Here is a 23969-nt window from a genome sequence, read left to right as displayed (position 1 = left end):
AAAGATTGTTATTAAAAATCCAAGTTAGCTGATCTGTGTAAGGGAATTTTCTGTAGGCCAAGGAGGAATATTTATATATTTGTATATATAACCTTGTTCCAAGAAAAGTAGTTAAGGGTGATTTAGAGAGATTTCTCAGTGAGATCAGTAAAAATTTAAAAGTAATAAAATTGGTGCAAATGGAAAAATATATCTTTTGAAGTCATTCCTTGATTTTTCTGTATAATGTTTTTTTCTGTGTGTATGTGTGTGTGCATGTGTGTGTGTGCTTGTGTGTATACCATAATGACATGTACTTGTTGATGGGTGAAGTAGTGTACTACAATAAGATTAAAATCTGTTCTAGGAGATTGATTTGGGCATTATGTTTATTAACATCTGTTCATCAGTTTACTTTAGTATTACCTTTTTCTTAAAATAAATAATTTAATAATGATAGATTAGTAAAGATGAAAATGTATATATTTTTATCTTAGTCTTTATATTAAATTAAATGGACTTAAATTTTCTTTATAGTGCTACGTTTTAATTTTTATCCCAAATAATAGTTACAATGAAATTTTTTTCTGTAAGTTTTTTGAAATTTGGAATATTCTAATAAATATAAAGAAATAGGCAAGAAAAGGAAGAGCAGAGACTAGTAACCTATGTTGTTTGAAAGCACTGTTATTTGAAAAGATATTAGCATGGCAATGTCTTCATATACCATTATACAGCCTCTAAAGTTTTCACCTTAATGTATATGATATACTCTGAATTAAGCTGCCCACTTTTTTTTCTTTTAAACTGTTTATTTTACCTTTAAAAAATCTTTTAAAAAGTGTGTGTACATATATATGTGATCCTCGATGTAGTGCTCTTTGGAATTTCTGGTTTGTAACAGTGTGTCAGACTAGTTTCATATATTGCATGCTCATATGTAACAAATAGCCCTGGCTCTAGATAACACTGGTCTTCTGGAAGACCAGTATTTTGATCATAAACTTTAAAAAGGTCACTTTCTTTCAGTAAATTCCTGAATATACAGTTAATGATGATAACTAATTCTGAAGGTAAAAAGTTATGAGACCATTACAAACATAACAAATAGCACTCCATGCTGTAAGATAATACTAGAATAATAACAAAGCAGTTTCTGCCCTTTAACAAACTTAAAATAGAATATAGGATGGAAAGATATTAAACAGATAATTATCTACTCTGAAGACTGTTAGCAGAAAAAACCAAGTTGTCCTGGTGAAGGGAAGGAATCTCATTTGCAGATTTGAAACATTATCTAAATGTCATATTTTCAATAAAAAGTTACAAGGCATGCAGAGAAACATGAAAATATGGCCCATTCACCTGATGTCAATAGAAACTTTTGAGGGGGGTTCAGGAGGGGGCTGAAATGTTTTGCTTATTATACACGACCTTAAATTACCTCTTTAAAATATGTTCAAAGGACTAAAGGAAACCAGATATAAAGAATTAAAGGATAGTATGGCAAACATGTGTCATTAAAGAGAAAACGTCAATAAAAAGATAGAAATGATTTTTAAAAAGCAAATAAAAATTCCACAGATGAAAGTACAGTGCCTCCAATGGAAAAGTACACTAGAGGGACTCAACAGTAGATTTGAGCTGGCAGGAGAAACAGCAAATTTGAAGATCTGTCAGTTGATTTATCCTGTGTGAGGAAGAGAAGGGGGGGAACACAGAGCCTCAGAGACCCATGGGACACCATAAAATGTACCAGTGTATACATTCTGAAGAGTCCCAGAAGTAGAGAAGAAATGTAAAGCAGCAGAAAGAATATTTAAAGAAATCATGGGTGGAAAGTCCCCAATTTTATGAAAAACATTAATCTGCACAGTCAAGAAACTTGTAACACTCTAAGTAGGGTTAGCTCAGAGATCCACACCCACACACATCAGAGTTAAACTGTCCAAAACCAAAAAGAATCCTAAAAGTAGCAAGAGAAAATGACTTATCATGTAAAAATATTCCTTAGTAAGAATAAGAGTTCATAACTTACCAGATACCAGAGTCCAAAAGAGAATGGGATGCATACATAAACTGCTGGAGAAAAAGAATGCCAACAAAGAATACTACATCCAGCAAAACTATCCTTTCAAAACTAAGGCGACATTAAGAATTTCTAGGTAAATAAAACCCGAGAGAACCTGTTGCTAGCTGACCTACCTCTCAAGAAATATGAAAGGGAATACTTCAGGGTGAAATGAAAGGACACTAAACAGACACTTAAATACACAAAAAGTAATAAAGAACACTGGTAAATATTACTACATCATTAAAAATAAAGGGCAGTGTAATGTATTTTTTATTTTGTAACATCTTTTTTTTTATGATTTAAAAGACAACTCCGTAAGTCAATAATTATAAATATAAGGCACACACTATATATATATATGTATATATATATATGGCACACAATATATATAATATTAAACATATATATAGATGTTTAATATTAAAAGTGTTTTTGTGTGATAGGAAGACAAATGAGGGCAGAGGAAATGAAGCTATATTGAAGCAAATTTTTTGTATGCTATTGCAATTAAGTTAGCATTAACTGAAACTATAGTGTTTAAAGATAAGGTCCTAATTGTAATCCCCAGGTAACCACTAAGAAAATTGCTTTACAAAGTAGTAAATGAAACATCAAGAGAATTAAAATGGCACACTAGAAAATATCTGTTTAAACAAAAGAAGGCATTAATGGTGGGATTGGTGCAGGGGTGTCAAAACTGCAGCCCGTGGGCTAACTGCAGTCCTCAATCCATTGTTAATTGGCCCGCAGCAAATTCCAAAAATATATTTAGTTTACTTAAATAAACCAGGTGAGGCAATATGTACTTCTCCTCGAGTGAGTGTCCCGGCTGTTTGTGTATTTTACTGCATATTGGTAAAAAACGTTGAAAAAAGTTTACACAAACCCCTGGGTTAGTGGAACAAAAAAGATAATGACATATAGAAAGCAAAAAGCAAATGTAAATCCTACCTGATCAATAATTATTCAATGTAAATGGATTAAACACACTAATCAAGGACAGATATTGGCAGAATGGGTAAAAAACAAGATAAAGTACATGCTTTCTACAATAGACACATTTTTGATTTAAAGACACAATGTTGAAAGTAAAAGGGTAAAAAGACTTATCAGACAAATATATTTGTAATGCTAATATTATTACTAATACTAATATCAGAGAAAACATTTTTATGACAAAAATTGTTACTGGAGACAAAAAGGTATATTTTATAATGATAAAAGGGTCAATCCATCAGATATCTATAACAATTATGAACATAGAGTAAGTCTTCACTTACCTCACTGATAAGTTCTTGGAAACTGACTTTAAGTAAAATGACATATAATGAATCCAGTTTTACCATAGACTAATTGACATAAACAAGAGTTAAGTTCCTACGGCATATTTCTGGTCACAAAAACATCACTGAACTTCTAAATAAAGATACAAAACCACTTTTAATATTAAACATTGAAATAAATGTGAGCTATACGTACATTTTGGAAGGACCAATAAAAATTTTCCAACCTGCTTCTTCCTGTTCAGAGTTGTGGGTGGCTGGAGCCTATCTCAGCAGCTCTGGGCGCAAGTTGGGAACCAACCCTGGAAAGAATCCCTTCTTTTGCAGTGTGTACTCATACAACACTGACCCTCATTCAGACTGGGACAATTTAGACACGCCAATTCAACTCATGTGCACATCTTTGGCACCTGGGAGGAAACCAGAGTACCCAGAGAAAAACCATGAAGACATGGGGAAAACATGCAAACGCCAAACAGACGGTGGCCCCAACCTTGAATCAGTTTCTTTTCTCATCAACAGTATAACAAAACAATGTTAAATGAAACGACATATTCAAAGACCTGATGTATATGTCCAATAACACAGTTCCCAAATATATGAAGCAAAACTGAGACAATTAAAAGGAGAAATCAACAATTCAACAGTAATAGTTGGATAGTTTAATATACCACTTTCCATAATAGATAGGACAACGAGACAGATCAGCAAGGAAGTAGAAGACTTGAACAACAGTATAAACCAAATAGATCTAATTGATATGCATGCATAGAACAATTAATCCACCAGCAGAATATGCAACTTCTGAAGGGCATGGGAAACATTTTCCAGGATAGATCATAACTAGCATGTTTACAGTAGTTATTTCAGCCATAAAATAAGGCTCATTAAACTTAAAACAAGGCTCATTGAATTTAACAAGATTGAAATCATACAAAGTATGTCCTCTAACCTCAACTGAATGAAATGAGAAATCAACAACAAAAGAAATTTGGGAAATTCACAAGTATGTGAAAATTAACTCACTTCTAAATAACCAATGGGTTACAGAAATCAGAAGATAAATTAGGAAATATTTTAATACAAATGAAAACAAAAAGCAATATCATATTCAAAACATATGGGATGCATCTAAAGCACTGGTTGGAGACAAACTTAGAGCTGTAAACACGTTAAAAAAGAAGAAAGCTCTCAAATCAATCACCTCCTCTTTTACTTTAGGAAAATAGGTAAAGAAGAGCAAACAAAACTCCAAGCAAACAGAGAGAAGGAAATACTGAAGATTCAAGTGTAAATAAATGAAATGGAGAAAAGAAAAACAATAGAGGAAATTGTGAAACCAGAATTTGGTTCTTGGGAAAATAACAGAAATGACCATCCTTTAGATAGACTGGCCAAGAGAAAAAGGGATGATATTCAAATTGCTAAAATCAGTAATGAAAAGGGGGAAACCATGCTGCCCTTCCAGAAATAAAAAAGATTATACATGTGTAATGAGATCAGTTATATGCAAATTAGATAATTTAGAAAGATGCAAGCTACTGACACTGAAAAAAAGAGGAAATGGAAATGGAAAATCTGAATAGATTTAAAGAGCTGAAATTAGTCATCACAAAACTTCACAGAAAGAAGACCCAGGACCAGATAGCTTCACTGGTGAATTCAATGACAAAATTAGAAGGAAATTAATTAATACTAATCCTTTACAAACTCTTCCAAAAATAGAAAAAGATTAAAAATTTTGCATCTCATTTTATGAATCTAATATTACCATGATACCAAAGATGATAAAGATGGCGCAAGAAAACTGAAGCCCAATATCCCTCATAAATATTAATGTGAAAATCCTCAACAAAATATTAGCAAACTGAAAAAAATGATTGTACACCATATTCAAGTAAGATTTATCCTACAAATATAAAATTGATTTAACTTCCAAACATCAGCAATGTAATATACCATGCTAATAGAATAAAGACAAAAATCATAAGATTATCTCAATAAATACAGATAAAACATTTGACAAAATCTAGCAGCCCTTTCATGATAAAAACAACAACACTCAACTGAGTAGGAATAGAAAGGAACTTCCTCAACCGGATGAAGACCATCTATGAAACCTATAGCTAACTAATTTAATGGTATCTGACTGAATGTTTTCCCCCTAAGGTCAGGAATAAGAAAAGCATACTTGTTGTTAGTTTTTTCCCCCCACACTGAATTGAAGTTCCCACCTAGGGCATTTTGGCAAGAAAAATATCAAAGTTATCAAGGTGGGGAAGAAGTAAAACTCTGTTTGTAGATGACATGATTTTTTTGTGTGTGGAAAAAAGGAATTCACACAAAGAAATCTATTAGAACTAATAAATGAGTTCTAAAAAGGTTGCATGGTTATAAGAATGATATGTAAATACCAGATTTATTTTCATACAGTAAGAGTATGCAAGCCAAAAATGAAATTAACAAAAATTTTATTTATAATAGCACCAAGAAGAACACAATACTTAAGTATAAATTTTTAAAAACAAAGTGTAAGACTCATATACGAGGTGTGACCAAACAATACTATGAGTGTTTAAAGAAAAAAATTTGTTACAGGAAAAGACACATTGCCATTAATCCCCCTCAAAACACCACTTCTTGCTTTGAATATACTTATTGTTCTTGCCACTTTCTGAAGAAGTTCTGGAAGTCTTCTTTCGTGAGTTGCTTTAGTTGTGCTGTCGTGGCTGCCTCGATGTCTTGAATCATTTTGATTTTGGGGAAGAGCCAGAAGTCACACGATGCCAGATCCAGTGAATAAGGTAGATGAGGACACACCATAATGTTTATATCTGACAGAAATTGCTGTACCAGAAGTGATGTGTGACACGGAGTGTTGTCATAACAGAGGATGATTTACGGCACACTTTAAAACACACCTTCTCTCAACCGTAGCTCACACCCGACTGCACCAAACAAGTTGAAACTTACCACACACTGTTATTAAGGTCTGACGCACTGCTTCCCATGTTGAAAATCCCTGCCTTTCCATTGGATGGCACTCGGCAGCAGCATTCACTGTATTCTTTGATCACAACAGAAAGGCTCCATGTCACACATCACTTCTGGTACGGCAATTTCTGTTAAAAACATTATGGTGTGTCCGCATCCACCTTATTCACTGGATCTGGCACCGTGCGACTTCTAGTTCTTCCCCAAAGTCAAAATGAGCATGAAAGGTAAACGTTTTGAATTGATTCAGGACATCAAGGCAGCCACAACAACGCAACTAAAGCCACTCACAGAAGAGGACTTCAAGAACTGCTTCAGAAAGTGGCAGGAATGATGGGGTAAGTGTGTTTGAAATGAGGGGGAGTATTTTGAGGGGGATTAATGGCAATGTGTCTTTTACTGTAATAATATTTTTTTTTAAAGATTTTATTGGGGAAGGGGAACAGGACTTTATTGGGGAACAGTGTGTACTTCCAGGACTTTTTTCCAAGTCAAGTTGTCCTTTCAATCTTAGTTGTGGAGGGTACCATTTAGCTTCAAGTCATTGTCCTTTCAGTCTTAGTTGTGGAGGGCGCAGCTCAGCTCCAGGTCCAGTTGCCATTGCTAGTTGCAGGGGGCGCAGCCCACCATCCCTGTGGGAGTCGAACTGGCAACCTTGTGGTTGAGAGGATGCACTCCAACCAACTGAGCCATCTGGGAGTTCAACAGCAGCTCAGCTCAAGGTGCCGTGTTCAATCTTAGTTGCAGGGGGCGGAGGCCACCATCTCTTGGGGAACTTGAGGAATTGAACTGGCAACCTTGTGGTTGAGAGTCCCTGGCCCATGTGGGAATCGAACCGGCAGCCTTCAGAGTTAAGAGCATGGAGCTCTAACCGCCTGAGCCACCGGGCCAGCCCCCTGTAATAATATTTTTAATTTAAACATTCACCGCATTTTTGATCACCCTTGTACACCGTCGTTGAGGATGGCTATAATCAAAAGACAATAACAAAATATTGGTGAGGATATACAGAAATTGGAACCCTCATACATTCTTGGTGGGAATTTATGAGTAAAATGTTGCAAACCTGGAAATAATTTGGCAGTTTCTTAAAATGTAAGACATTACCATATGACCCAGCTTAGCTATTCTACTCGTAGGTATATACCCAAGGGAAGTGAAGTCATATGCCCACATAAATGTTGTTTACAGAGGTTCATAGTGGCATTTTTTCCATTAGAAGCAAACAGTGGCAACAATCCTAATGTCCATGAAAAGATAAATGGATATATAATATTAAAATATGGTATATTTATAGAATGAAATATTACTCATCAAAAATAAATGAAGTATTGATACTTCCTACATCATTGATAAAATTTGAAAACATGTTAAATGAAATAAGGCAGTCACAATAGACCAATTGATTCCATTTGTATGAAATACCTAGAAATAGCCAACGCGATAGAAGAGAAAGTATATGAGTATTTGCATAGAACTGCAGAGGTTGTTGGGGCAATATGGAGTGATTATTAATGGGTCCAGAGTTTCCTTTTGGGGATTATGAAAATGTTTTAGAAGTGTTTGCTGTGGTGAGTGCAAAATTCTGTGTATATACTAAAACACATTGAATTGTATACTTTGAGATTGGTTAAATTTATGATGTGTGTTAATGGACTGTTTAAAATTTTAAGAAATTGTTACGTGTTGTATATTTTCTCTGGAATTTATAATTGTTGTATGGAGGCGGCTTAGTTGGAAATAAATTACACTGCCAGTTTTACAGGAACTGGAACTTCTCGATGTTGTTTTAACTTTGAATCACTCACATTCAAAGGCAGAGGAGGAAAGAAAGGAGAGAATACTGGTTCAGACATGTGTACACTTCTACTTTCCAGGTAGTAGCCCAGGAACTCTTGACATCTCTACTTGCAAAGGTTATTCATGTCACTAAATTGAGAACAATCTTATAAACATATTTTATCATTATGAGAAGAAATATTCTTGAAGAAGACTCCATCATGCCTTGAAGAAAGATACAATGATGTCTTATTTTAATTCCTAAAATTCGAACTTCTGTTATAGCATTTGGAAATAAATATGCAGAATGATAAGTGAAGCCAATCTGAAAAGCCTACCTTTTGTGTGATTCTAGCTATATGACATTCTGAAAAAGATAAAACGATGGAGACAGTAAAGATCAGTGGCGGCCAGTGATTTGGGGGGCAGGAAGGCAGGTTGAATAGATAGAGCACTGGGTTTTTAGTTCAGTGAACCTATTCTATATGATATCCTAATGGTGGATACATGTCATTATACGTTTGTTCAAACCTCTAGAATGTACAGCACAAAGAGTGAACCCTAATGTAAACTATGGATTTTAGTTAACAATATTGTGTCAACATTGGCTCATCCATTGTAACAAATGTGCCACACTAATGCAAGATGTTGCTAATTCAGGACGCTGTGTTAGCGGTAAGGTGAGTGAGGATATATATGAATTCCTTATACTTCCTGCTCAAGTTTTCTGAAAACCTAAAACTGCTCTGAAAATTAAGTATTAATTTTAAAAAAAGCAAAAAACTGAAGGTAAGAGATTTTAAAGAATATTAACCAGAAAGCCACAGAGGGGGAGGAAATAGTCACAATTCATAAATGTGACAAAGGCTTTCTATCCAAAATAAAGGACTCCCCCAAATCAATAATAATAAGGCCTATATCCTAATGAAAAATGGGCAAAACTTGACTACAAGTGGCCAATAAGCAGTAAGGTTGAAGTGTTCAACATTATTAGTCATAAGAGAAATGCACATCAAACTATAATAAGATGTGGTTTCTCAGCCTCTAGCCTGGCTAGAAAGTAGAAAACCTAATACCACCAAGTGGTGGCAAGGATATGGAGCAAATTCTATTGCAGTGGGAGTAGAGATATGTTTTAATACTTTGGAAAACAGTGTGGAAGTTTTTATGAAACTAAACATATGTTTACCACAGTATTTTCACTCCTGGATTTTTTATCCACAAGAAAAGAAAACGTAGGTCTTCAAAAAAGACCTTTACAGAGGCCGGCCTGGTGGCTCAGGCAGTTGGAGCTCCGTGCTCCTAACTCCGAAGGCTGCTGGTTCGATTCCTGCAAGGGATGGTGGGCTGTGACCCCTGCAACTAGCAACGGCAACTGGACCTGGAGCTGAGCTGCACCCTCCACAACTAAGACTGAAAGGACAACAACTTGAAGCTGAATGGCACCCTCCACAGCTAAGATTAAAAAGGACAACAACTTGACTTGGAAAAAAGTCCTGGAAGTACACACTGTTTCCAATAAAGTCCTGTTCCCCTTCCCCAATAAAATCTTTAAAAAAAAAAAAAAAAAGGCCTTTACAAATAATATTTATTGCAGCTTTATTCACAAGAGCCCCTAACTGGAAACAACCCAAATATCCTTCAATAGAAGGATAAACTAATTTTAGTATACTTGTACAGTAAAGTACCACTCCGCAATAAAAACAGAATGAATTATTCAGCATGATTGAACCTCAAAGACATACTGGGCAAAAAAAAAAATAAAGCCACATGTAAGAGTACGTATTTTGGGAGTCTGTTTATGTGAAACTTTAGTCTAAACGATAGTTCAACTGTTGGGTGGAAGGGGCATTTTTACTAGAAAGGTAAAAGGTGGAACATAAAATTTGTGGATTTCACTGTATGTAAATTGTATATTAATATTTAAACAAATAACAGGGTTGTTGAAATAATAGAGGAGGATTTTAGATGTTACACCAATGGTGATGATGATAATTCTTTAGCATTTATGTGCCAAGCACTAGTCTAAGCATTCTATTTTGCTTTTATCTCATTTAATCAACACGTCAGTTAGGTGTTCTTGCTATCGTTGTCTTGGGCCTGTAGGGGCGATGGCTACTCTAGATTGCCTTCCCGGGCTACTTGTCCCCAAGATTTAAATTGAGAACCTTAAATCGTTTTTGGTGGAAGAAAGAAATAGGGTGTGTATAATTTTAAAATATATGATTATAGCAACATTATTATTTGTTTCTAGATTCATTTGTAATCATTTATAATGCTAATGACACTAAACTTGGGTGTGTTCCCTATTTCTAGGCACTATTTTGTGATACATGCTCTTCTACAAGGACTCATATATGCGAATGTACACATTTTAAATTGCATATAGGCAGAATTCTATTCCTCCACTATGACATTTTCTAGCTTTGAAGGGATTCTCTGAAAATGCTGCTTTTATCTTTCTTCTACAGTGATGAACTTTAATGTTGGAGTGTTGTAAGTTCTCACATAATAAGACTTAGATTTTTGTTTGGTTTGGCAGTAGACTTCTGTTTAAAATTCCTTTAATCTGTTCATTCCATGCTTTTTACATTCATCTTGATCGCTGATGGCTTCTCTGCAGAATTTTACAAGAATTTATTGCACTAATAAAACTTGTATTTGTGACTCTTCCTCCATCCCTACTTCCTAAAAGTGGATTTTTCAGTGAACTGCTGAATTTTTGTCTTCTTTAGATTTCTTTTTTTTTTTTTTCCTGGAGGAAATAAGAAACAATTCATATGCTAGATCTAAAGTTTCATTAAAATTGCTTATGCCCTGTCTCAGGCATTTAAAGTGGGCCATCTGTCTAAACATCTCTCTCTTTTTTTTCTGATCATTTCCTCGACTTATTCATGAGCCATGGGAGGGCTCCTTTGTAGTCTCCACGTAGCTGGTTCTGTCTACCCCCACTGAATACATCTATGTGCTTGCATAACATATCTTTTCACCGTGCTGGAAATTCTCTGAACTTGGTTCAGATGAATGGCCCACTTTTCTGAAGGCCTTTTTCTTCCTGCGAAGATTTGTATGCAGAAGCTGACCTCTGCGGCTATGGAATGCAGCATATTATTCTTGATCATTTTACAGACCACCCACTGTGAAAGTTATGATGAAGGATTGCTTAATGATTCTTGGACCACTAACATTGTTTTAACTCAGTATTTCACTCCTAAATAGGTAATGGCACAATTGAACACCGGCTTTTCTGAGTGTCTGATAATATGGTTTTGAGATGCTTATAATCCCTGGTAACTAAAGATGCTGTTAGTTATTTTTACATAAAATCTGCTTTAAAAAAAAGACATGTAGTAGCAATGTATTTGTGTTAGTATTCCTTGTACTTTCTTGATTAAAATATTCTAATAAGTTAAATGTATTAGCATTAACATTTGTGACAATTAGCTGATAGTTTTTGTCAGAAAATATAGAAAAATTTAGTTATATTGACGATATTCATTCTGGCTGGCTGATGATAATCAAAGTAGACAGGTCTGGGTAAGAGCTATTATTTGATTTGTTTTGTGAGTAGCTGTTCATGTGAATTACTTTTGCCATTTTTTTGTGGGGGGGTTGCTTGTGGTTTGAAGCAGTAGCTTCAATGATATCAGCTTTGCAGCTAACTAGTAAGTTGTACAGATGAAATTTTTGATCAGATGGCAGCCTCTTTCACCAGGTACCTACTTCAGTAAAGGAAGCTGTTTTCTGTGTGTCATTACTGTGGTGAGTTGAGTGAAGCAGCTCCAAGATTTCCCTCCCTCTTTTCAGAGAGTCATTTATAAAACTCTTCTCTGAGACTATTTTAGATATACTGGCTGAATGTAATTCTTTTTTAAAATTTAAAATATGACTTTAGATAATTATTACCATTAAAAACATGTTTGTCCTGGTGGAATTGCTATCAATCATTGTTAGTGTCATTTCAATGATTTTGCAGAAATAGAGCATATGTACTTTTAGGTTGGTATGTATTATCTTTATAGTTTATTATAGTTATATTTCTACTGCAGATCTTTTTATATTTATGTGGGCATATATGCTCAAACCCATCTATTTAAAAACAGAACAAAACAAAACTACTTTCAAACTTATATAAAGCCAGAAGGAATCTTAACACGTTTTGTTGGTTGAAGAGTGACCTCTCAAAGAGATTCCACAGTTTGACCATTTTTTCTTGATATCTCAAGGTCTTGCTTTCACAGTAAAGCCTCTTTCCTATAACCTACTAACATATTACATTAACAGAAATTGTTAGAAAAGTGCCACTTGAGGAGTTTTGTGCTCAGAAGAAGCAACAGCTTTACCCTGTTACTTCCCCAACTCTGCTCTGATCCATTATTTTACAAGTGCAAAAATTTTGGCTCAAAAGGAGAGGAATTTCCTGGTACATGGCTAGTAAGAGAATGGGCTGAGATTAGACCTCAGCATTTTAACTCAAAAGAGCCTGTGCTCTTTCCACAAGATCCCTCTTGGGGCAGGTTATAACATATATGAAACAGATGTGGATCAAAATAAAACAATGGGAAAATAAATAGTAGTTAGGTTATGTACTATCTGACCACCATCTGTAAGATTGATTTCTGTGGGAAAATATGTTCTGGGTTCCAACAGGATGTCAGGATCAATAACTTCCCAACTCCTCTGGCAACAGAAGCTTGTTGCCTAACTCAAAGGGGTCTCCATGCTTACTTGAAAGAGTTACCTCCATTGGGCCACTAAGTTGTGAAAATATTAAGCACATAATACAGGTTAAATGGAAGGGAGATCACTGAAGTTTGTAGTATAGTTAGGAGAGAGAGAATATTGAAAAACCTGTCCTCTTGAAAAACCTGTGAGTTTGAGAAACAGAGAGCAGGAGTCCAAGTTTCTTTAAATGGATTTCTATTAGGGGGGATATATGAGTATAGTCCTAGAGTTAGGACTAATGATAATAATAAAAGTTAACGTTTATGTGCATTACTTAATTTAATCCTTAATACATCACAATGAGGTAGATACTATGATTAGCTTAATTTTGTACCTAAGGAAACTGAGACTTAAACAGTTTGCTCAAGGTCAGAACTAATTAATGGTGGATCTGGGTTGTCTACCAACTTTTGCAGGTCACTAGAGCCTGAGTTTGTAACCACTGTGCTTAGTTCTCCTGCTCCTCTTAGCTTGGCTTGGCTTGGTTTGTGAAGCAATTTAAGAGCTTGGACCAACCAGATATACAAGCCAGAGAATAATCATCAGAAATGAAATTGGATACAAGGATTGGGGCCTTATTTTTAAGGAATTTGAATGGTAGGTAACTGATTAAAATTTAACCTGATGTGAAGTAGAAAACCATGGAACAATCCTGAGCAGGAGAGTAACGTAATCATCCAGGAGAGCAAAGATTTAAGAAAGCCGTGTTGCACAGTAATCTAGCTGAGAGGGTGTTTTCTGTCCTCACAATACCCCGGAGAGGTGAGGGAGACAACCCTATTGGAAAGCGAACAAGGTGAAGTCTAGTGAGGCCATGTGCCTACATCATCCAAGAGCGGCCCAGTAGCAATCTAGGAGCTCATGTCTCACTCTTTCAGTAACTCATGCTCTGTCCCTGGGGTGACTCGGCCTCCCTGTGCAGTGTTCACACACAGTAGATGCTCCTCAAGTACTTTCACACTTCTCCCCACCTGTGCTGGAGGCTGAGGATATAAAACTAAGGTACGATCATGGTAATCTTTTAGGAGCCCATGGGCCAATGGGGGAGACAAACAGAAACAAATGCCCAGTGGAAAAGGTGCCCTAACAGGTGGAGTCGGTCCCAGAAGTGCTCCGCCCTCGTCTTCCTGTACCTCTGCTTGAGTTCTCTCCCCTCTCCCTTTTGTGTGCTCCCCTGTTGTTCTTTCTCACTCTCAAGTGTGAAGTTCTGTCCTCGGGAACAATCCGCTTCAAATTGCCAAAAAAGAATTTTCCAAGCCTACAGTGTGCACTATTATTGATTCGTCGATGCATTCTTTTTACTTTGATTTTCACTTCCATAGTATTTAAAGCATTTCTTTATCTTCAGAAAATAATGAGTAGTGGGCCGAATACAAGTAGTCAACTACATTATTAATCATACTGTATTCGACATTGTATCTAGAAGTGATTTGAATATACTGTGTTTCCCCGAAAATAAAATCTAGCTGGACAATCAGCTCTAACGGTTTTTTTGGAGCAAAAATTAATATAAGACCCGGTTTTGTTTTACTGTAAGACCGGGTCTTATATAATATAACTATAAAATATAATATAACATAACATAATATATAATACCGGGTCTTATATTAATTTTTGCTCCGAAAGACGCATTTGAGCTGATTGTCTGGCTAGGTCTTATTTTTGGGGAAACAGGGTAGTCAAAATTTTAGTGATGATGACTTTTTTTATAATCGACTATGTGGCGAATCCTTATGAAATCAGTGTGTGTGTGGGGGGCTGCGCGATTAAATTAAAACATAATCTGCAACATGTTTTCAGAACTATGACTTAAGCCAGAGTCTGCATACTACATGTTTATTGCTTAGTAAATATTACTTCACAACTATAAATAATGTAAACACGCAATACTTAAGTTTATTCAGAAATGATTAAAATTTTGTAAATTTAAAAATTGTGTGAAACATTTGTATTCTAAAAATGTTTTTGTCTCTGGCTGCTTGACCCAATTTGTCTGGACTATTAATATTGATAGTACATAAGAAAAGACCTGTGTGTGAAGATCGGCATCAGTCATGTCGTATCTTATCAAAACAAAGAGACAAAAAAGGAAACTTTTGGAGTTGGTAGAAAAGTTTATTACCTTGATTGTAGTGATGATAACATGGGTAAATAAATATGTCCAAATTCACCAAGTTGTGGATGTTAAATATGGGCAGTTTTTTGCATACCAATGATTGCTCATTAAACTTGGAAAACACAAAAGACTAGCTAGCACTGCAAGTTTTTAAACACAGTCTTGGACAGTAACCACATATTGAGAAGAAATTAATGTTACGTAAAGGAGGTTTCTTTTTGAAGGACTGTCACAATTAAGCAACTCAAAAAGTAGATGATGGTACCAGAATGATTGCTGTTGTCCTTGGAGTGTCTGTGTTTCGTTTTTCATTTTTAAAAGTCTCTTTAGTTTAAATCTGAAATCTTTTTTTTCTAAGGGTACAACCTTTTAAATAAAATGTTCAAAAATATAGTCTTTGGTAGTTTTACTCTGCACACTTGCTATTAAAAAAAATCAGTTAACTGAGAAAGAATAATATAAAATTATTAACTTTTTCTTTTCTTTCTACTTCAGAGTTCCTATTGTTCAACCACAAGTGGCTAACTGGGAGCTTTCAATAAAATTGAATGATGAAGTCCATGCTGTCGTGGCATCAAACAGTGGGCCAGCGTTCTCTGTAAGTTTTCTTTCTTTTTTCACCTTCTGCCACAATGTCATAATCTTGACATTATGAATATTTAAAACAATTTCTAACATCTTCAGTCATTCTCATCTTTTGAATCTATAACATAGTTATGTATTTGTTTCATCTTTAGGAAGCTGAATGTAAATGGAAATTTTTGTTCTCTGATGGCAATTAGGAAATTTCTACATATAGCCACATTCCAAACCCTCTCTCGGATACCTGATTCATTTTTCTTTTGTTACTGAGATACTTTTGGCTTTGTTATAGAGAAGAGCATCTTTAATTATAATTCCAAACGTATGATAGCTGTGGTAGGTAACCATTCTTTTAAAACAAGTAATCTGAAACCTCACATAACATTTTCTTGAGATTTCATGTTGTGAGACATTCTTGAGGCTGAAGTTATCTTATGGTCACATTCCTTTTGTTGTGAAGAACTTAAACCCTTTGGATAGTATTCATGCCAGAACTACTTTAATTTTTGTCTGTACTGAACAATGTTTCAGTAAGACTTAGTGTTTGTACTGAGGTATAAGTAATATGTTTAAATTCTATTATTTGCCATTGCCAGAAAAATACCATGAAGAGTTACTATTTAACTAGTGTCATTTTTCACTTTCAGCATGAACCCACAGAAACTGCTATATAGTTATCATAATAAATATTATATTCATCTACATTTCTTTTCTCATGGCTAAGTGGCACTGAAATGTCATTTTGTTTTGGGGGAAAATGACTTTTTATCAAAAGATTTAAACAGGATATGAAAATCAAAATAATATAATTTCACTGAAATAAGACCTGCTGAGGTTTTGAGGTGCATGGCAATTTCTTGATCCCAGCTAGAAAACACCACAAGTCAAGGATTAATGAGAATTCACTTATTCAACAAATACTTACAATATGCTGACTGTGTGCTAGATAAGTGCTAAGCGGTTACACTGGAGAAGCTGATGTTCTATGTAGTGGTCAGTAACAAGGAAGTGAGATTAATTCATGAATTAAGGATAGTCTCCTTGGTTGTCTTTACATTTTGTAGTTCCTTCTATATGCCAAAATTGCCAAAGCACTTATTACTAAAAGATATTTCACTCAAGTCCCTTAAAATGAAAGCTATGATAGAGTTAAACAGTTGTTCTATGATGTATTTTGTGATGAACTTATGTGATTCTTTGCATTCCTCCTTTCTATATGATCATTTAAAAAATAGTTTTATAAGTGCACAGTTAACTGTACATCAGGTTGAGTAGCAAATTATATGTATTGAATAGTAGAGAGTATCAATATAATGTAGCATTTTCCTGGGGGAAGGTTAACTTTACAAAAATGTAGACTTTAGCATAATTTTCAGTTCTGTCCTGAGTCACCACTGTAGTGGTAATCTGATACCCCAATACTATGTTTTTCTAAGCGGTGCCTTGCGTTAATAAGAAAACTGCTCAGGTTACTTCTTAGAGCTGTTATTTCTCTGTGCTTGTTTAGATTCTATGTTGAAACACTAGAGACCATTGGCCTGACAGCTCAAGTGGTGTCTTTGAATTTTTACTGTAGAACTATCTCCTATTGCACTTTTTAGTTCCTGAGGAAAGTAGTGCTGTTTTAAAACAATATCAAAATTAATGCATTAAAAAATTCCTTGAAAGATATCCACCTTGATATATAGTACCAAAAACTACTTCCCATATTTATTGGCTTAGCTATCAGAAGCATCAAACCTAATGAAAAGAGAGTGCTTTTGATATATATTCCTTTTTCCTAAGCATATTTGTATTGAGCTTCATTCAACATTGGTATTATGAAGGTAGTCAAGTTGAATAGTGAGGAGTAAGTAAAGACTCACTGGTATGAAGGTTTTAATAGTGTGGAACCCTGCTTTTGGGGTCTCAGAGAGGAGAGGTATGCCTATGCATATTTACTTTGTTTTCTAGATCACCTTCTGCCACATCACGAAAAATTGATTAGCCTAGACATGACAGTTAATGAGCACAGAGGTAGTACAGGCAAAGTCATATTTGTTTAGCCCACAGTATGCTTCAGATATCCCAAGTTTTTAGAGTTCTTTTATTTAGTGAAAAAATTTAACTTATAAGATATTTCAAGTTAGGAAAGTACAGCAAATGTACAGATATCTTCCATACAGATATCCTATTAAAGAAAAAAATTATCGATTTAGCTAAATCACTTCTTTACATCATCCTACTCTGCCCTTTTCCTCCCCATGGGTGAGAGCTATCCTGAAGGTGCTCTGTGTCCTTCTTGTACATATTGTTACACATTCACTATGTATATACTCGTATGTACCATAATAATAGTGAAAAATAAAGTGAAAGTATAAGTACTTAATGATATTATTTATGTAAGATTTAAAAATACACAAAGCAAAACCAATCCATTTACACTAGCATCAAAAAGAATAAGATACTTAGGAATAAACTCAGCGATGGAGGAGAAAGACTTGTACACTGCACATTACAATACCCTGGAAGCTACAAAACATTGCTGCAAGAAATTAAAGAAGATGCAATAAATGGAAAGCCATTTCATGTTCATGGAATGGAAGACTTAATGTTGTTAGGATGTTAATACTACCCAAAGTGATCTACAGATTCAGTACAATCCCTATCAAAATCCCAACCAAGTTTTTGCAGAAATAGAAAAATCCATCCTATGTTTCATATAGAATCTCAAGTAACCCCGAATAGCCAGAGCAATTTTGAAAAAGTACAAAGTTGGAGAGCTCACATTACCTGATCTCAAAACTTGTTACAGAACCATAGTAATTAAAACAGTGTGGTACTGGCATAAGACAGACACATAGACTAATGGAATAGAATTGAGGGCCCAGAAATAAACCCTTAGATATATGGTCAAATGATTTTTGACAGGAGTACCGAAATCATTCAAAGGGAAAAGACAAACTTTTCAACAAAAAGTACTGAGAAAAGAGGATATCCACATGCAAAACAATGAAGCTGGACCTTTACCTTACACTATATGCAAAGTTAACTAAAAATATGTCAAATAACTAATTGTAAGTGCTAAAACTATAAAACTCTTAGAAGGAAACACAAGGGAAAAGCCTTATAACACTGAATTTGATGGTGATTACTTGGATAATGACATCCAAAGTACAGTCAACGAAAGAAAAATAGATAAATTAGACTACATCAAAAATGTGAAACTTTTGTGCATCAAGGAACACAATCAACGAATGAAAAGGTAATTCACAGAATTGGAGAAAACATTTGTGTATATCTGACAAGGAGCTATTCAGAATATATAAAGAACTCCATCAAGTCAATAGCAAAACAAACACACTACCCAACTTAAAAATGGACTTGAACAGACATTTTTCCAAATAAGATATACAAATGGCCAATGAACACATGAAAAGATGCTCAATATTACTAATCACGAGGGAAATACATGTCAAAACAACAATTGGACACCATTTCACAGCCTTGAGGATGGCTGCTATAAAAAAAAATCCAAAAAATAGTAAGTGATGGTGATGATGTGGAGAAATTGGAATCCTTGTGTACTGTTGGGTGGAGTGTGAAATGGTGCAGCTTCTGTGGAAAACAGTGGTTTTTCAAAAAAATTAAAAGTAGAACTACCATATGATCCAGCAATTCTGCTGATTATTTATTCAAAAAGAAATGAAAGCAGAGTCCTGACAGATATCTGCACACTTATATTCAGAACATTATTCACAATAGCCAAGAGGTGGAAGCAACCTAACTGTTCATGGACTAATGAATGGATAAACAAAATGTGTTATATCCATACAATGGAATATTATTCAGCCTTAAAAAAGAAGAAAATTCTGACACATGCTACAGCATGGATGAACCTTGAGGACATTATGCTCAGTGAAATAAGCCAGTCACCAAAGGATACTCTATGATTCCAAATCATACAATACCCAGAGTAGTCAAATGCACAGATACGGAAAATAAAATGGTGGTTGCCAGGGGAGGAGAATGAGGAATTGTTGTTTACAGAATATAGAGTTTTAGTTTTGCAGGATGAAAATAATTCTTGAGATGGATGGTGGTGATGGTAGCACAAAAATGCGTGTATATTCAATACCACTGAACTGTACACTTAAAAATGATTAAGATGGTACATTTTATATTACCTAAAATTTTAAAAATACACAAACCAGTGTAAATTAGCGTTTTTAATGAAAAATTAAAAAGGGGAGGATAAAAATTTGGGGAAATGAAGAAAGCACTGTAGACATAAGGTTAAGTGAAGAAGTAGAAGAGGTGAAGCATTTTACATGTTTTAGGTCTATTCTGATCTGAATACAAGTGTGAGAATGAATAGATCAAGAATTAATTAAGAAGTATGAAACATGGTAAACACAAAGTTGAAATATTATTTAGCTTATTAAGATGATAAACTCAAAAGTATCAAAAACAAACTTATTTTTATTTATATTATTTTCACAATTCCCTTCTGGATTCCTAAATGGTTTCCATTTCTCTTTTATTCTGTGTAATGTGAAACTGGACAAAATAGTTCATAATATTAAGGAAAAGATGAATGCATTTGTTACCTCAAAGATGATGAAGGACTAAATTCGTATTGAAGACAATTCACTTCAGAGAAAAATGTCAGAGTGCTTTTGATGTGAAGAAAATTAGCTTAGGAATTCCGCCTTTCCAAAGATGGAAAAATGAGTACTATATATGAACTCCATTTTTTTTGCCTGATGATTCATGTTAACTAGTAATAAACTAGAAAACATTTATATATGATCTCAGATATCATTTGTTACTGTGAACACTGATTAAAATTTTTCAAAAGACTTTGTAAACTACTTCTTAAGAAGTACCAGAATTCTTAGACTATTAAATTTTGGCATACCAATATAAGTTTTGTGCTAAAAAGAAAAAATCTAAATGATCAAAAGAAACATTTAGTATGGTCAAGGAAAATAATGTTTTTCAGTTTTTCTAAAAACTCTTTTCAGTTCATTTTACTAAAGGAATTTTTTTGTGTCTGTTTGTTTATATAAAGGTCAAAACTTAACTTTTTGATAGACATAAAACTTTGCTGCAGTTTTTTATTACAATCAGAATCTTTTCCTTCTTCCAATTTCAAGTAAGTTATGTATTGATTAAATTTGAATGTCAGAGATTCACTTTTAGAACTGCAGTTCTGTGCAGCAAACCAAGTATAATTGGTGAAAATTGTAAAAATTTCTGTTCGCAGATGACATGTGGTTGTACATAGAAAATTCTAAGAAATTCATTAAGGTACTATTACAATTAATAAATTTAGCAAAATAAAAATATAAAAATCAATTGTATTTCTATTCACTTGCCATAAACAATCCAAAAATAAAATTATGAAAATTAACAAGAGCATCAAAAGAATGAAATACATACGAATAATTTTAACGGGAGTGAGAAATTTATCCTGTGAAAACTACAAACTGTTGAAAAAGAAATGAAAGAAAATCCAAGTAAAGAGAAAACATTTCATATTCCTAAGTTGAAATACTGTTAAGATGGCAGTACTTCCCAAATTGGGATACAGTGTAATTCTTATCAGAATCCAAACTTTATTTTTGTCAAAAATTGACACACTGATATTAAAATTCATATGGAAACCTAAGGGACCCAGAGTAGCCAAAACAATCTTGAGAAAAAGAACAAAGGTAGAGAACTCACACTTCCCCCTTTCAAAACTTACTAGAAAACTGTCTTGTAATAAAGAGAGTGTAGTATTTGCATAAAGATAAACATATCGATCAATAGACTTGAGGATCAGAAATAAACCCATAAATGTATGATCAAGTGATTTTTGACAAAGGTGGCAAAATAATTCAATGGGAAAAGAAGTCTTTTCAACAAATGGTACTGAACAACTTGGTATCCACATGTAAAAAAATGAAGTTGGATTCCTACCTCATATTCATATTGAGTTTGTGTACCAAAATTAATGTCAAGTGGATACAAGATTTAAATGTAAGAGATAAAATCATAAAACCCTTTGAAGAAAACATAATGGTACCTCTTTGTGACCTTACCTGTGGCAGTGGTTTCTTAGGTATGACCCTAAAAGTACAAGCAACAAAAGAAAAAAAAAAAAAGATAAATTGGTCTTTCTCAAAATTAAAAGTATTTGCAAATCATATATTTAGTAAAGCACTATATTTGCAAATCATATATTTAGTAAAGCACTATACTTGAAATACATAAAGAGAACTTACAGTGTAATAATAAAAAGACAACCCAATTAAAAATGGGCAAAGGATCTGACTAGACATTTTTTGAAAGAATATATACAATTGGCAACAAGCACATGCAAAGATGTTCAACCTCATTAGTCACCAGGGAAATGCAAATCAAAACCACAATGAGATAGCAATACACAGCCACTAGGATGGCTACAATCAAAAGTCAGAGAATAGCAAATGTTGTCGAAGATGTAGAGAAATTGGAATGCTCATCGATGTTGGTGGGAATGCAAAATGGTGCAGCTGCCATGGAAAACACTGGCATTTCTTCAAATGGTTGTGCATCTGGGTTATCCAGAACCTGGACTCAGATCTAGCATGAGTATTTAATCATGAATATTAAGTAAGGATTTTTAGACTTACTTATATCTTTGTTACTATGGTAGATATATTTTACCTTCTAAATATTTCAAATTATTTTTCCAAATAATTATTGCCTGGGGTGGATGTCAGCAACTCAAAGATGAATTAAATAGGAACACACACACACACTCACTCATTTACCCTTTCTGCAAAATAATTTGATGACATTCATCAAAGACTTTGAAAACATTTATATTCTTTGGTCCACTAATTTCATTTCTAGAAATCTGCCCCAAGGAAGCAATGAAAAATTGCTAATATGAATATGATATTGTGTTGGGGGAAAAAAAGATGAATTAAAGGCAGTTTACATTGGCGGTATCCACATAAACAATCTCTAGTTAGGGTGGTAAATGGAAGGCAGACTTGAAAGTAATTAAAATACAGTGATAAATGCCTTAATAGAGGTGCCTTCAACTAATTCAGTTCAGGAAAGAAAGAAGAATACACTCAACTGCCTGGGGGAAAGGAAGATCTAGGGGAACGTGAAGTTGTACTTGGGAGAGATGACTAAATGAGTAACCACTTAGAACGTAATTTATGTGTATAAACCAGGATTTGCCTCGAAATCATAGTATAGGAAAAACACTGGGAAGTGGTAGCATAGGAGAGCAAAGTTGATTGAAAAATCAGGTATCTTTTCTAGGTAAGTAACTTTAATGTCTTACTATGGAAGTGTATGCTTCCTTTATTTTATTATTTGTTTTCCATAAACAATAGAGTGAGGAAACGATTTTCCAGTCTCATTCTAGTTGCATTGGTATTTTTGATACTTATTTCAGCCTGTTCAAAGCTATTTTCATGAAGCAACAGGTTATTTTGGTCTGTTTTACTGTATATGTGCCTTGTTCCAGGCACGGTGGTAAGTACTTTACAAACATCTCTAAGTGAGAGAGTAGTTACCTGGAAGGTAGATGTTACTAGCCCAGTTTACAGATGAGTTTGAAAAGTGAGGTTGAGAAAGTCGAAGAAAGACGAAGTCACACAGTTTGTGAGTACAGAATTTAAGATTAAACCCAGGTCAATGTGATTCCAAGGCCTGTGTACTAGTACCTCTCTGTATCTAACTTTACAAAGTAGTTTTGCTAGAGAAAATTCTGATAAATAGTAGCACTATTGTGGAAAATTAGCTCTGTCAGACTGTGGATAAATCATTGTTAGTAAGAGGAATAATACATTTATTTCTAACCAGAATAGTTTTGTTACATACAAAAGGAATTTTCTTTGTGATATGTTGAATGTTAAAGTTCCAGTCATACTATTTAGGAATCATGGAAGGCATCGAAAAAACATTAATAAATCACATAAGTGTAAACAATGTACCCACTTTTAAAAAATACACAGAGTTAAGAGTAGCTGTTATTAAGTATTTTTAGTATCTCATTACCAGTTGTAGATGTTAATGTATTTTTCAAATTGGTGTTACAATTCAAAATACTGATTTGTAGCGGTGATTTTACAGTTTTATTCAAGTAACAATTTTTGAGAGCAGTATAGGTTTGAAATAGATAAGATTTCATCTAAAATAGTTTGTGCTTTCATTTTGTTATCTTGACAATGTTCTTTTCAATTGATGTAAAATTGTCCCATCTTTGGATGCTTGTGGTGGAAGGGAGGGAAATGTTTTGTAATACTCATATAATTGAAATTACCACCCCATATTTTTCTTCTTAAAGAAAGACTATGGTGATGACATAAGAATAAAAAATAATAATTACATGTGGGTGTATTATAAATAATTATATACGCATTGTTTGAGGTTTTCTTTCTCAAATATAGCCAATCCTTTCCCATTT

The 23969-nt window shown here is 34.1% G+C and overlaps 1 protein-coding gene across 2 annotated transcripts in view; it reads left to right on the top strand.

Annotated features, from left to right (window-relative positions):
• The window catches only part of PCCA (propionyl-CoA carboxylase subunit alpha), a 359957-nt gene that overhangs the window by 223276 nt on the left and 112712 nt on the right, over window positions 1-23969 (top strand). For both annotated transcript variants that reach the window (XM_081046031.1, XM_081046032.1), the window contains exon 19: window positions 15446-15548. In XM_081046031.1, the coding sequence (XP_080902157.1) occupies window positions 15446-15548 (103 nt within the window). The remainder of the gene's footprint in view (window positions 1-15445; window positions 15549-23969) is intronic.

Source organism: Rhinolophus hipposideros (assembly GCF_964194185.1).
Source record: "Rhinolophus hipposideros genome assembly, chromosome: 4".
Classification (NCBI taxonomy): Eukaryota; Metazoa; Chordata; class Mammalia; order Chiroptera; family Rhinolophidae; genus Rhinolophus; species Rhinolophus hipposideros.
This window is presented reverse-complemented; position numbering and strand designations above follow the sequence as displayed.